Below are 13,722 nucleotides of genomic sequence, written 5' to 3'. Positions count from 1 at the left end.
TTTTTAAACATGATTTTAAAAATGACGCAAAACTACATCTTGCTTAAAACCCGTAGTTTTAAGCAAATTTGAGTGATTTATTTGCAGTTTTGGAGGAATAATCTAAGTAAGTTCAGTAGTGAGCGCTCCTATTCCTCTTGTTTTCAGGTCTTGAGTTAAGTTTTTCTTATAACTGTGTAATAATCTACATTATGATCTTGTACAGCATAGAGGAATTATCAGTAGGCATCAAGCTATGTCACCTCCCACTCTACTGTGCATGTTGCCTGCAGAAAGAAAGCAAAACTAATATATAATTCTGTCTAAACTATTTTAATACTAATAACTTACCACTGGGCTGCACAGTGGCGCAGTTGGTAGCACTATTGCCTTGCAGCAAGAATTTCCTGGGTTTGATTCCCGGCCCTGTGTCTTTCTGCATGGAGTTTGCATGTTCTCTTTGTGCATGCGTGGGTTCTCTCCGGGTACTCCGGCTTTCTCCCACAGTCCAAAAACATGACTGTTAGGTTAATTGGTTAATCTCTCTAAATTCTCCCTAGGTATGAGTGTGTGTGTGTGTATGGTTGTTTGTCCTGTCTGTCTTTGTGTTGCCCTGCGACAGACTGGCGACCTGTCCAGGGTGACCTTTTGCCCGGAACGTTAGCTGGAGAGGCACCAGCACCTCCCGACGCTAATAGGGTGTTAGAAAATGGATGGATGGATAATATTCCACTGGCAGCCAACACATATGACTTGGCTGTGAGTGGTGTCTCCTCCCACAGACGAGTCTGATATCTGCATCAGATGACGCATCAGATGCGTCATCTGCATCAGATGCAGATGTGATATCTGCATCATCTGATGCAGATATCACAGGTTTTATTTTTAGTACAGTGTCTCTGTACAATACACTGCCTCCTGTTGAACCTGGTGCACGTTTAAAGTCTGATGGCTTAATTTACCACCTGCCTAGATGACTGAAGTTGTATGTTCATTTTTCATGTAGTACATGGTTTTCACAAGTGACTTTCAGATGTGAATTTCATGGGAGGTAAGGGTGACCAAACACCGAAACACTCTTTGAAAACTAGCTTGTATTTTTATGTCACCTTGCTGGAAAAATTTAACTACAACAACATGAACTCAAAGTGAATGCTATTTGCGACCAAGGTAGGTAGAAATGATCGTACTACATTTGTTTTTTGCATGCTAAATATAAATTCTGTTTTCATGAAAATGTATAGTTTTTGGAAAAGTTCATGAAGTACGTCCTGTGGAAAAGCACTGGTGTGAATCTGAATCTCTTATTTTTTAAAGGGATTCTCATTGAGAACAGATCTTGCAAAATTGAACAAAATTGCTTTAATATTCCTAGTAATTAATATCCGGCCACTGAAGTTTGGGGCATTTTATCTTATTTATCAACTCATGTATGTGATGTGTCTGGGTCTTGCTTATTAATGCCAATTTGGCTTATTTTATCACTATGCTGACAAAACACTGGCTCATGTTAAAACTAAAGGCAGGCTGGCTCTTCCTGCGGTCATCTTCCACATGTTTATACCGTAGTTACAAACAAATAATCTCTGTATTTTCATTGTGATGTTCACTATATTTTTTTTACAATTTTGGAACCCTATGAGTGTGCATTTACTATTAGTAAGATTTGTTCTATAAATGGGCATTTATACTATTTTTGTCCAAAAAGTATTATCCATGCATCCTAAGCAAATAATCAAACCATAATAATCTACTAAAAGCACAATAAGAAACTGAATCAATCATAAAATGTTCTGTGCCATATCAGCCTCAGGAGATGATTGAGGGATGAAGAGAGGTGGATATTGTTGGAAACCAGGCTCCTGTGAGGATTTTTTGTCGCCTGCTGCTTCCCTCTCCTTCCACTAGATGGTGCCAAGAGGCTGCTCTACCTGGAGGGTGTGACTGGGTTCTACACACCTATGATTTATCTAATCATCTAGGAGTATTTGAGGAGCATGCTGCCAGCACTTCGACGCCTGAGTGTTTGCCAGTTATGGTGTTTCCTTGTGACGCCTTGGAAATTCCCCTGTGAAGCGCGAGTCCTGGCTTTCTGGATCTCTCCCCTTGTGACACCATGGATTGTTACATGCTGGTTGCCTGAGTCTCTTCTTCACATCTGCAGATATTCAATAAACTGTTCTTGGATTCCCAGCTGGCAGTCGGTTCTCTCTTCGTTCCTCCACAACTTACCTGTCCACCCTCAAACGCAAGGCTCTCCATTCACCGTCAATCAACTCTCCGTTTGGACTTCTCTCTGGAACCTGGATCACCTCAAGAACCCTGCATGAGACCACAACCCCAAAAACCACAGTACCTCCCCTCCAGGCGGAACTACATCATCGCTCAAGTAAGATCATTCCTTTCTCCTCTGAAGTCCCATTAATCGGACTCACCTCAAACTCACCATCAGTTTCCCATTATTTTCATAGTGTAGATGACCCTGGCCTCCATTTTCTGGATGAGAACCACACATTCCTACATTTCATCATTGTTAAAATAAACTTTATCTGATTTTCTGTTCTCCTGAAGTGTGTTCTGTATGTGGGCTAAACGACTTGAACCCAACATGACAGATATCTGGTTCTTCTAGGTTCTGACTGGTCTGCAGTGTTTCTCTCCTGATCCATTCTGTCTGATAAAATATATATACTTTACTTAGTATTTTTTAGATGTAAAAACATCCATCCATTTTCTTATACCTTTGTCCCTAGTGGGGTCGGGAGGTCTGCTTCACCATTGGTAACTTGTCGTCAGTCAGTGCACTACAGCTGTCTTTCACTGCTTGATAATATAAGTCATGCTACCAATTGACATTAGTGAATGAGATGTGTATTAATGACCCATTAGAATGAAATGCAGGCGAGTTGATAAAGTTGGGTAGTTGATAAAATACTATAATTTCTTTCTAGTTGGTAAAAACTGGAGAGAAAGCGAACATGTAGCTGCATTCATTGAGGCAGTTGATAAAGTAAGCTTTCTGAAATTCAGCCGTTTAAATTGAAAGTAGTGCAAGGTACAGAGACGCTGTGCTAAAAATAACCTGACATTTAGTATGCCGCAAAGCCGTTTGCAATCGTGCGCTGTGTCAAGAAAATCCGAGCTCATCCCACTTCCCCATGCTGGAGATTTTAGTTTAACAGTAATAATAAATAAAGTTATCTTTAAAATGAATCACTCAAGTGACATCAAGGCCCAGCAGTAGACTTAAGTGTCAATAAAGTTAGTTTAACAGTAATAATAAATAAAGTTATCTTTATAATGAATCACTCAAGTGATATCAAGGCCCAACAGTAGACTTAAGTGTCAATAAAATAAATCTAGTTGTGTGTGTTGTTTTTGTCTCATGCAAACTTTGCTTTAATTCTACTTTTTTCTATCTAATCATAAGAAATCATAGTCAGTCAGAAAGAGTCATTAAACAGGAAAAGCAGGTTTCCTGGAAAAAGAGGAAGTTTCCAGCCTGCAGATTTATAAAAATAGCTGAGACTATTCCTTAGTTTAAAGCATGAAAGTTTTAAAAAATTAAATCTAAACATTTTGAGTAATTTGATAAGATTCAAAGTAAAATACTTATATTAATATTGATTTACTTGTAATAATACTTACACTTATATTTGTGAGAACACTTATAAGAAAAACAAGCAAATGTAACTTTGGTATCAAATAATTAGAATAATAGATTATTCTTGGTTTCTTTTCAGAAAAACATCTGTAATAACTCACATTAAGATCATAATAAGAGTAACTAATAAGTTATGGTTATAAAATTATAAATGAATGCTAAATCAGAGAAACTAAAGAAAATAAATGTGATATAAATGTGATTTTGACATTGAACTTGAAATGGTGTAAAAGGTTGTAAAACTGCAATTAAACATCACTGATATGTTGGAGGTAGATGGTAGGTGAAAGGTGACAGGAAGGGAAACAGGGGAACTAACAGGAGAGCCGAGATGATCAGCACCTTATTTGGACATAGGAGGTTGAGCAACCCTGAGACATTGGCACAGACATCATGACATGATGTCTCTTAAGACAGTGACGGATATGAGATCATCTGTCTAAGCAGACAGATAAACCCTATATAAGGTGGGTGCAAAAGAGGAACCGTTCGTTGGATCCTCCGGGCAGCTTCGAGCCAAGATCGAGATGGACAAAGAACTCTGCAGCTGAAGAAGAGCCGGGGCCACGGAGCCGGAGACTGTCCTGCACATGGAGACCAACCCGTCTGGCCCACAATCTGTGGCTTCGAATCTCACTTCTCTCATCGGCTGGGTTCAGACCCCAAAGACAAAGATGAAGACAAAGACAAGGAAGAAGAACTGGTGCCTTTTTTCCTGCCAGCACCAAGTCCTGTGTGACCTCAGCATCCATGCGGAGAGGAGGCTCATCAGACCTGCGGAGATCCTGGCCTTCATCGATCAACATCTTCCTCCTGTTGCAACACCTTCTTCATCATCGTGCCAGGTCTGGGGTTCGAGGCGCCAAACTCCGTCCGTCTCGCTCTAAGGTTCCTTTTTTAGTACTCAGTATCAGCAGTAGGGAAAGATAGACTAGATGATTGATTTTACTTATTTGATTATTTCTGCTACTGAATTAAGCTGTACTGACCCTTGCAAAAATGCCTTACTAATAAAATATTTAGCATAAAGAAAATCTAAAGATGTTGTGGACATTCAGTTAATGAGTCACCTTAAAGTTCTTTGATGGTTGTAAAATAGCTGTGATGTTTGATTCTGGAGAGGAAGAGGTGGAAAATGTTTTTAGGTTGCTGGTAGCCCATATTTAAAACCTCATCCTTGGGACTCGACCGAGTCACTAAAACCTACCTGGTTCAATAACAAATGCAAGTTGCAAAATAGAGAACGAGCGACCGTTAACAGGTGTGCTCTGTGAAACTAGTTGGCTGTAGGCTGCTCAGTCTGGCTAATTCACAGGGGGAAGAAGGGTGGGACACCTGGATGTAGGCCGTCAGATAACCAGGCGAATCGTTTCTCGAAACCAGCTTAAACAGAGTTTACTTCAGTTCTGGACAGGGTAAATCCCAGCAGATTTAGGAAACTCAACGTACCCGTTAGACGGAGAGCTGGTAGCACATCTCCCCTCTCAGAAGAGGAAGTACGAGAGTGAGAGAGTAGAGACAGAAAGGAGGGGGGGGGTGTTGCGCAACAACAGCTGGCTGAAGAGAGGTGATCTGTGCTGACTATGAGTCGTAAATTACATGATTAGCCTAATTGTGACTCGTACCTCAGTTATGAAGGCGACATGCGCTGTAGAGTAGCTGCCGACAGATCGTGAAGTTGGTTAGGGTTAGGTGCCCTCCATGGCACATCTCGGTACAAGTCAGTTCAAGTGTTTTCACCAATCATCCAATCATCGTTTAACATCAAATTTTGTTCAGTGTCCTATTCACTGGACGAATCAGCGTGGCCGGCTCTAAGCCGAAACCCACCTTCAACCTCAACACCTGCTCCACCAAAGAAAAACAAACAAGCATCTGCAACCAAAACGGTTCCGCCGACCCCGCTCCCAAGGACAGAGCGACCAACCCGAGCCTCAAAACATTCTGACTCTGTGGGAATCCCACTGAAAAACAGATTTTCTGTACTCCAGCCTGAGCCTCTGAGTGAAACCTCGCTTTCAAACATCAACAATGAGGCAAGTCTAACACATCCACCCCCCAAAGTCCCAAAGGACAAAGCGGCTACCAGGAAAACGAAAGGTATGCCAAAAGTGCTTATTGTTGGAGATGAGGCAGTAAATGGAATCAGTCACGTTTGCAATCCCAAGAAAATGAGAGTGATTTCTTTTCCTGGTGACACTGTATCTGATTTAACTCGTAAAGTTCTTTCGCTAACCGCTGATCAGCCAGATATTGAGTCCTTAGTTCTGCATGTTGGAGCCAACGATGTGGCAAAGCAGAAATCTGAGATTCTGAAAAAGGACTTTAATATTCTTCTGAACACTATGGGAAAGTTAAAAATGAAGGTATTTCTCAGTGGTCCAATTCCATCACCTCAATGGGGAGACGAAAAACACTCCAGGCTGGACATGATAAACAAATGGCTGATTAAAATCTGCTCTGCCAGCTCAGTGACCTTCATCGATAACCTCTGGATCTATTGGCAGCGCTTTCACCTTTTTGGAAGAGGCGGACGCAATCTTAATAAACATGGGATAAAGCTGCTCACTGCAAATCTTTTTCACTTTATCAACAAGGACAGCAATGTGATCATCGCTTCAGAAGAACAGGCTCAAGGATTTCTGACTAGGAAGAAACCTTATCAGGAACAAAAACAGGCTGATACAACATTGACTGAAGACGGAGTGACTGGTTCCCTTCCTCCTTCCCCCCTCCCTCTCTGCTCACCCACTCATTCACAGGATTCACAAGATACACATGGAGAAATGTCTTCTGGACCAGAGTTTCTTAAATTTACAGATGGAATGAATCAACAGGTTGTACTTGGGACGTCTCTCCTTAGTGCTCACATAGCAGACCTCACTTCATTTAAGCCACCTGACTCTAACATCCCAGAGGATCCACCACTCTGCATTTCTGAGGTCTGAGGCCGGGGTCCAGACTTTATCTTTACACCCTTCTTGCTCCAGAATGTGTCAGGCCCCCCGGCACTGCAGAACAGGACATGTCCGGATCACTACAAGAAAATTTACAAGAAACAGAAACATAAAATACAGGGGACCTAATTCAAATATCAGACTGTTCCCCTGCCTAAAGGAACCCCAGACTGAAGAACTCTTGGCCTCCAAGTCACTTAAACTAGCTCTTTTAAATACAAGATCTCTCTGTGCTAAAGCTCTATTAATTAATGATTTCATCACTGAGCATAATATTGATGTTATGTTTCTGACAGAAACATGGTTAAATGATAATAATGAATCGATCGTACTAATTGAATCTGCGCCTCCAAACTACAATTTCTTCAGTGAGAATAGAAAACACAAAAAAGGAGGAGGCGTGGCTTCAATATTTAAGAATACCATAAACTGTAGTAAAATCTCTTTGGGTCACTTCACCTCTTTTGAGTATCTTGGAATTGAAGTTAAAGGCCACAAACAAACTTTGACAGTAACTCTATACAAAACTCCAACTTTTGTGGAAAATTTCTTTACTGACTTGAATGAACTATGTATTGATTATGATTATTTAATAATTGTCGGTGATTTCAACATTCATGTTGACAACCCCCAAGACAGAGGGGCAAAAAAGCTCGCTAATATTTTAGAGACTTTTGGTCTAACACAACATGTCAAACAAGCAACACACACTCAAGGACACACACTGGACCTGGTTATCAGTAAGGGTGTGAATATTTCCAATCTCTCTGTAACTGATGTCGCATTGTCGGATCACTTCGCTGTTATCTTTGAAAGTTCTTTATCTTTTAACCCACTTATACAAACAGCAACCATCACAAAACGTTCTCTCACTGAAAACACAGCAGAAACATTTAATCAAATCTACTCTTCTTCCTCACCCTTAAGCTGTAATGATGTAGATAAGTTGGTAAATGATTTTCAGTCTAAAGTTTCAGATATTATTGATTCCATTGCCCCAATTAAAATGAAGGTTGTGTCTGGTAAAAAGAAATCTCCATGGAGGAATGCACAAACAGTTAGATCTGTAAGACAACTCTGCCGTAGGGCAGAACGAAAATGGCGTAAAACTCAACTCCACGTTCATTGTGACATATATAAAGAAAGACTACGTAACTATCATTTAACACTAAGACATGCAAGAGAGGCTTTCTTTGCAGATGTCATAAACAAAAACATTAACAATGCTCGAACTTTATTTGCAACAGTAGACAGAATCACAAACTCTCCTGTGATGTTGCCGCCTGAATTCCAATGTATTGCCGCCTGCAACCAGTTTTCCAGCTTCTTTTCAAAGAAAATTAAAAAAATCAGAGCATTAATCTGTGCATCCACTATAAAGTCATTACCAATGCTGTGCCCAAACAAAACAAATACAGGAAAAATGACCCAATTTCAACTACTTAATTATAAAACCCTACAGGAAATTATAAGTCAACTAAGCTCTAGTTCCTGCTGTTTGGATGTTTTACATTTCTTTAAGAAAGTCCTGCCTGTTATTGCTGCTGATCTGATCCAAATAGTAAACTCATCGCTCTCGTCAGGCGTTTTCCCCCAGGCTTTGAAAACAGCAGTAATCAAACCACTTATAAAAAAGAACAATCTGGACAAATCACTAATGCAGAATTACAGGCCGATCTCCAACCTCCCATTCATCAGCAAAGTTATTGAAAAAGCTGTGTGTAAACAATTAACTAGCTTTATAACTATAACCAACCGCTTTGACTCCTTCCAGTCTGGTTTTCGTGCTCACCACAGCACAGAGACCGCCCTCGTAAAAGTGTTCAATGACATCCATATAAATACGGACTGTGGGAGAACCACAGTGCTGGTTCTGTTGGACCTCAGTGCAGCTTTTGACACTGTTGACCATGACATATTACTGAATCGACTGGAGAGTTGGGTTGGACTCTCCGGTCCAGTGCTTAACTGGTTTGAATCCTACATAAAGAACAGGGATTTCTTTGTTTCAATTGAAAACCTTTCATCAAAGAGGTCAAAGGTCACATGTGGGGTACCCCAAGGTTCAATCCTAGGGCCCCTTTTATTCAATATTTATATGCTCCCACTAGCTCAGGTTATAACAGGAAATAATATTAGCTACCATAACTATGCAGATGACACACAGCTCTACATTACGATGTCACCAGAGACTCAGAGCCCATCCAATCACTGAACAGATGCTTAGAGCAGATAAATGTGTGGATGTGCCAAAACTTCCTCCAGCTGAACAGAAACAAAACTGAAGTTATTATTTTTGGACCTAAAGAGGAACGATCTAGAGTCAATGCACAGCTTCAGTTATTACAACTGAAAACCAGCGATCAGGCCCGAAACCTGGGAGTGGTAATGGACTCTGACCTGAACCTCCAGAGCCACATAAAGACAGTCACAAAGTCGGCCTTCTATCACCTGAAGAACATTTCCAGGATTAAAGGACTAATGTCTCAGCAAAATCTAGAGAAACTCATCCATGCGTCATATATCAATATGACTGAATATGACTCAGTCATATATCAATATGACTGAAGATGACTGCAATAATCATATTGCAACAGCGTCTTCACAGGTCTGTCCAACAAATCAATCAAACAGCTGCAGCTGATCCAGAATGCTGCTGCTCGTGTTCTCACTAAAACCAGGAAGATAGAGCACATAACACCAGTTTTAAAGTCCCTACACTGGCTCCCTGTAGCTCAAAGAATAGACTTTAAAACACTGTTGTTAGTTTACAAATCACTGAATGGCTTAGCTTGAGATTTGCTCGACTCGAGCAAATCTCAATCTCGTTGTAATCTGTTGATGACAATGACAAATAAATCTTCTTATCTTATCTAATCAAGCTAGCTAACATTGCTGTCTGTATTCTATTGTGCTGTGTGTATGTGCATTTATTTATCCATCCATCCATTCATTCATCTTCTTCCGTTTATCCGGGGTAAGGTTGTGGGGAAGAGCCAAAGAAGCCACTTGTTCCAGCTCCTCCTGGGGAATCCCAAGGCGTTCCCAGGCCAGCCGAGAAACATCGTCCCTCCAGCGTGTCCTGGGTCGTCCCCGGGGCCTCCTGCCGGTGGGACGTGCCCGGAACACCTCACCAGAGAGGCGTCCAGGAGGAATCCTGACCAGATGCCCGAGCCACCTCAAATGGGTCCTCTCGACATGAGGGAGCAGCAGCTCTACTCTGATTCCCTCCCACATGACTGAGCTTCTCTCGCTAAGGGACAGCCCAGACACCCTAAAAAACTAACACTAATTTCGTCCGCTTGTATCCTTGATCTTGTTCTTTCGGACATGACCCAAAGCTCATGATCATAGATGAGGGTAGGAACTTAGACTGGTAAATCAAGAGCTTCGACTTTTGGCTCAGCTCTCTCTTGAGCTTGACAGACTGGCGCAGCGTCTGCAGTGAAGTGGGTGCTGTCTGTTGTTGTCCCGCTCCACTTGGGACAGGACATCCTCCCTGACCCAGAGAAGGCACTCTATTCTTTTTCAGTTCATTTATTTATATAGCTATGAATTTTTATTTTATTTATTATTGAGATAATAAAAGAAAGAACCTTGAACACATTGATCAACAGGTGTTGGTGTCATTCAACACATTTTCTCTATTGTTTTCTCATCCATGGTGTCAGACACACACACAAATAATACACATGCACAATAAAGTGTAGGCAGTAATGTTAGCTAGCTTGGTTAGATAACTAGTGTTAGCTAACTTCAAAGAAGGCTAATAGGTTGATTAGTGACAATAACACTGTCACAAAGTGACATATGTGTGTGTGATGATCAACACACACATACATATGTGAGGTAAAAATAAAGATAATTACATGTAAGAGTTCTTGCTGTGTAAAATATTATTATTCAGGGGTGAGACTTAGGACTCGGTGTGTATGGTTCACAAAATAAAATGTGTTCCTGACAGACACAACTGGTAAGAAACAAAGATTCCCATTATATTCCATAGGAAATGAATGAGGATCATTGTTGACCCACTTAGGGAAGAAAGGGGTAGTAATATAAAACATGCTATTTCTTAAAATGTGTAAAAGGTAAGTTAAAAATTTTAATTGCATGATATTAATAACATGTTTATTGAGGAATACCTGGAATATGAAGTGCTGAAAACCTTTTTTGCAATATCTTTGTAATGAAGATGACCTCACCGGGTCCAAAAGGACCCACTTATGCATCGGAGGGTAAAAAAACATCCTCAAATCCCAAAATTAAAGTAGAGTTTTACTACTGCCCCATATGCTCAACCCTAAGTAGGGGTGGAACCAGCACCACCTAATGGCTGGGAGTCTAGGATGGCATCTCCTCTCAGATTTTTCTATTCTAATTCAGCCTGTTGTGCATGGCCCTTTTTGGGGGTGAATCTCTAATGTAGCTGGTTCAGCATCAACCTTCATTTCAGCAGCTCGAATCCTCAGCATTTCACAAAATCTGTTCCACTGCTGTAACCTGTTTCCTGAGAGGTTATTTCTGCAAGCGATCCTCATCGTCGCTCTCCGCAATAAGCCACCTTGTTCGAACAGTAAAGTTGAACCTCCACCAATTCTACATGTCATCAATTGGGATCAATCAATTTTATTATCTTTGTTTGTTATAGCCCTGGTCATTATAGATAGATAGATAGATAGATAGATAGATAGATAGATAGATAGATAGATAGATAGATAGATAGATAGATAGATAGATAGATAGATAGATAGATAGATAGATAGATAGCATTTATTGTCATTGAACAGAATTCAACGAAATTTCCATTGCAGCTCCCGTGCAAAAGGTCAAATATATACAGTATAAACAAGCAAACACACAATAATAATAATAACAATATATACAACTAAATTAACTAAAGGCACTCAACCACACCAAAGAAGTAGCAGCAGGTCCAATTATGGCAAAGTACAGATAATGTGACAGTGCACCCTTGCTTAACACCCTTGCTGATAAGCTGTCTCTCTGAGCCTTTGTTCAGTCCAGTCCAGCTATTACACAAAATCACCCACTTCAAATCTCAATCATGTCTTGCACTGCAATTTTATTTCTTCTATTTTCCCAGTTTTTCATCCTCATTTCTGAGTCTTAGCTTTTATTTTTTTATGCTCATCCATCGTTCCAAGCCCCCACATACTTGCAACCTCGACGCTAGAATCTATTTATGACATCATTCAGCCTTTTAGATCACATTCAACCACAATTCTCAGGGAATTCCCTCGGCATCACTCCAACAGCTTTGTCATTCATCTTCAGCATTCTCCATGTTTGCAGCTTCCCTCAGTGCCTAGATAAGCACTGCGCAATTACCCTAAACAAATGTAATGCTTTCTTACAAATAACTACAGCAAAATAATCATTTTAATCATCAATATGAAGTACAGTAGGACACGACTGTGACGCTGCGACCTGACTCCGCTCTCTAGTGTCTTTTCCTTCTGAAGCCTGTGGTGCAGGTGTGTTTTTACGATAGAAGAACATAATTATCGGTAGTTGTTGTCGCTCTTTTTTCTTCTGGGCAAAAATATTTGCCAAATATTTGCCAAAATTTGCCAACCTGTATATTTAAATACTGTAACGTTATTGGCACATTACAGTATATAGAGAAGAAGCGCGGAGACTGTTTAGCCAATCAGGACGCAGAACACAATGCACTGTGAAAAAAAAACTGCACAAAACAATCTGCGAGGCTATGAAAGGTGAACTGCGTTATAGCGAGGGTTCACTGAATCACAAAGCTATTTTTTTAGTTAAATTACAACATATAGGAAAATTACAAAATATTTAGGCTAACATGTTCAACTAATCCTGGAACGCTTTAAGGCTGTGAGCTGTTGTCTTGTTAGCTTTTGATTATAGAATTATTTGTGAACCCTGAGCCCTTGTGGAATTTAACCATACCTAAATACTAGAGGGTTTCTAAGCTGGCTGGGAACGACTTGGGATTTCCTCAAATAAGTTTAAAAAATATATAACATATTAGACAATGTTTTCCTTGAGCCCGAAGAAGACCCAACGTAAATAATTATTTTATTTTTGGTGTTACAGGTGCTGCTCCCCACCAGCTCCTGTTCAATGCCAATAATAGTGTTCTAAAAACAATGGAAGCTATGCAACTAACCTCAAGAAACTTATTCCTTTAGATATGAATTTCTCCTATCATATAAGTTAGGAAGTAGTCCTGGCGTTTCTTTTCACCGGTGTCTTTTATGGTGGATGTTGTCATCTCCAAAGCATCTTTTGTTCTAATGCCTTTTACCAGTGACCATTGAGATGTTAATGAGCCAGGTGCTTACTTACAAAGTGAAACATATTGTCCAAAACCAAAGTAAAAGCATGTAAATAGCTAATAAATCCTGGTATAATAATCAACTCTGGGTTTTCCCTTACAACCCTTGAAACAGGCTGAACAGGCAGGAGCCGGTGTTATGCTGGGTATTAGTTTTTCAAAATAAAGTAAAATTTGACATTTAAATTAATTTCAAATTCTGGTTACGGCTAACGTAACGTACGACTAAGTGTGCAAATATCGGGTAAATATGTATATATCATATGCTTTACATTGCCGTGGACCACACTTCAGCAGAGCACATAGCATAATTAGATTGAATAGATCAGCTCTTATGGATCGGGCCCTAAACCAGATCTGGAATATTTGTCAATATCGGAAGGATACAGATATTAATATTGGTGCTGCTCTAAAATGTTAGCATACAATTTATGCATAGTTTCAAAGTTTTGTCTATGACACTTCAAACATTAAAGTATTTGTATTTATGTGCATGTATATCAGTATGTAATGTTGATCTGAATTATAATATATTTGCCTCTCTTCTCAGGAGCACTTCAGATTGAAAACAGTGATGAGTCTGACCAGGGCAAGTATGAGTGTGTAGCTGTGAACAGCGCTGGCACTCGCTTTTCTAGTCCTGCTAACCTTTATGTTCGAGGTAAGATTTCAGGCTGAATTACCCATTCTCACTGCAATTCACATTACTAGTTCTGGTAGAGCAGAAGTGGTATCTGCTCTGGTTTCTCAACTTGGTGCTCAGTACAATAAGTGGAAACAAGTTCTGGTAC

The 13,722-nt window shown here is 40.2% G+C and overlaps 1 protein-coding gene across 1 annotated transcript in view; it reads left to right on the top strand.

Moving 5' to 3' along the window:
- The window catches only part of LOC114139662 (receptor-type tyrosine-protein phosphatase F-like), a 153,580-nt gene that overhangs the window by 24,642 nt on the left and 115,216 nt on the right, over positions 1-13,722 (top strand). Inside the window, exon 4 of the mRNA XM_028009702.1 lies at positions 13,482-13,592. Coding sequence (XP_027865503.1) covers positions 13,482-13,592 — 111 coding nt within the window. The remainder of the gene's footprint in view (positions 1-13,481; positions 13,593-13,722) is intronic.

This window comes from Xiphophorus couchianus, chromosome 23, assembly GCF_001444195.1.
Source record: "Xiphophorus couchianus chromosome 23, X_couchianus-1.0, whole genome shotgun sequence".
In the NCBI taxonomy this organism is placed as follows: domain Eukaryota; kingdom Metazoa; phylum Chordata; class Actinopteri; order Cyprinodontiformes; family Poeciliidae; genus Xiphophorus; species Xiphophorus couchianus.
Note: the sequence above shows the minus strand (reverse complement) of the source record. Positions and strands in the feature narration are given on the sequence as shown.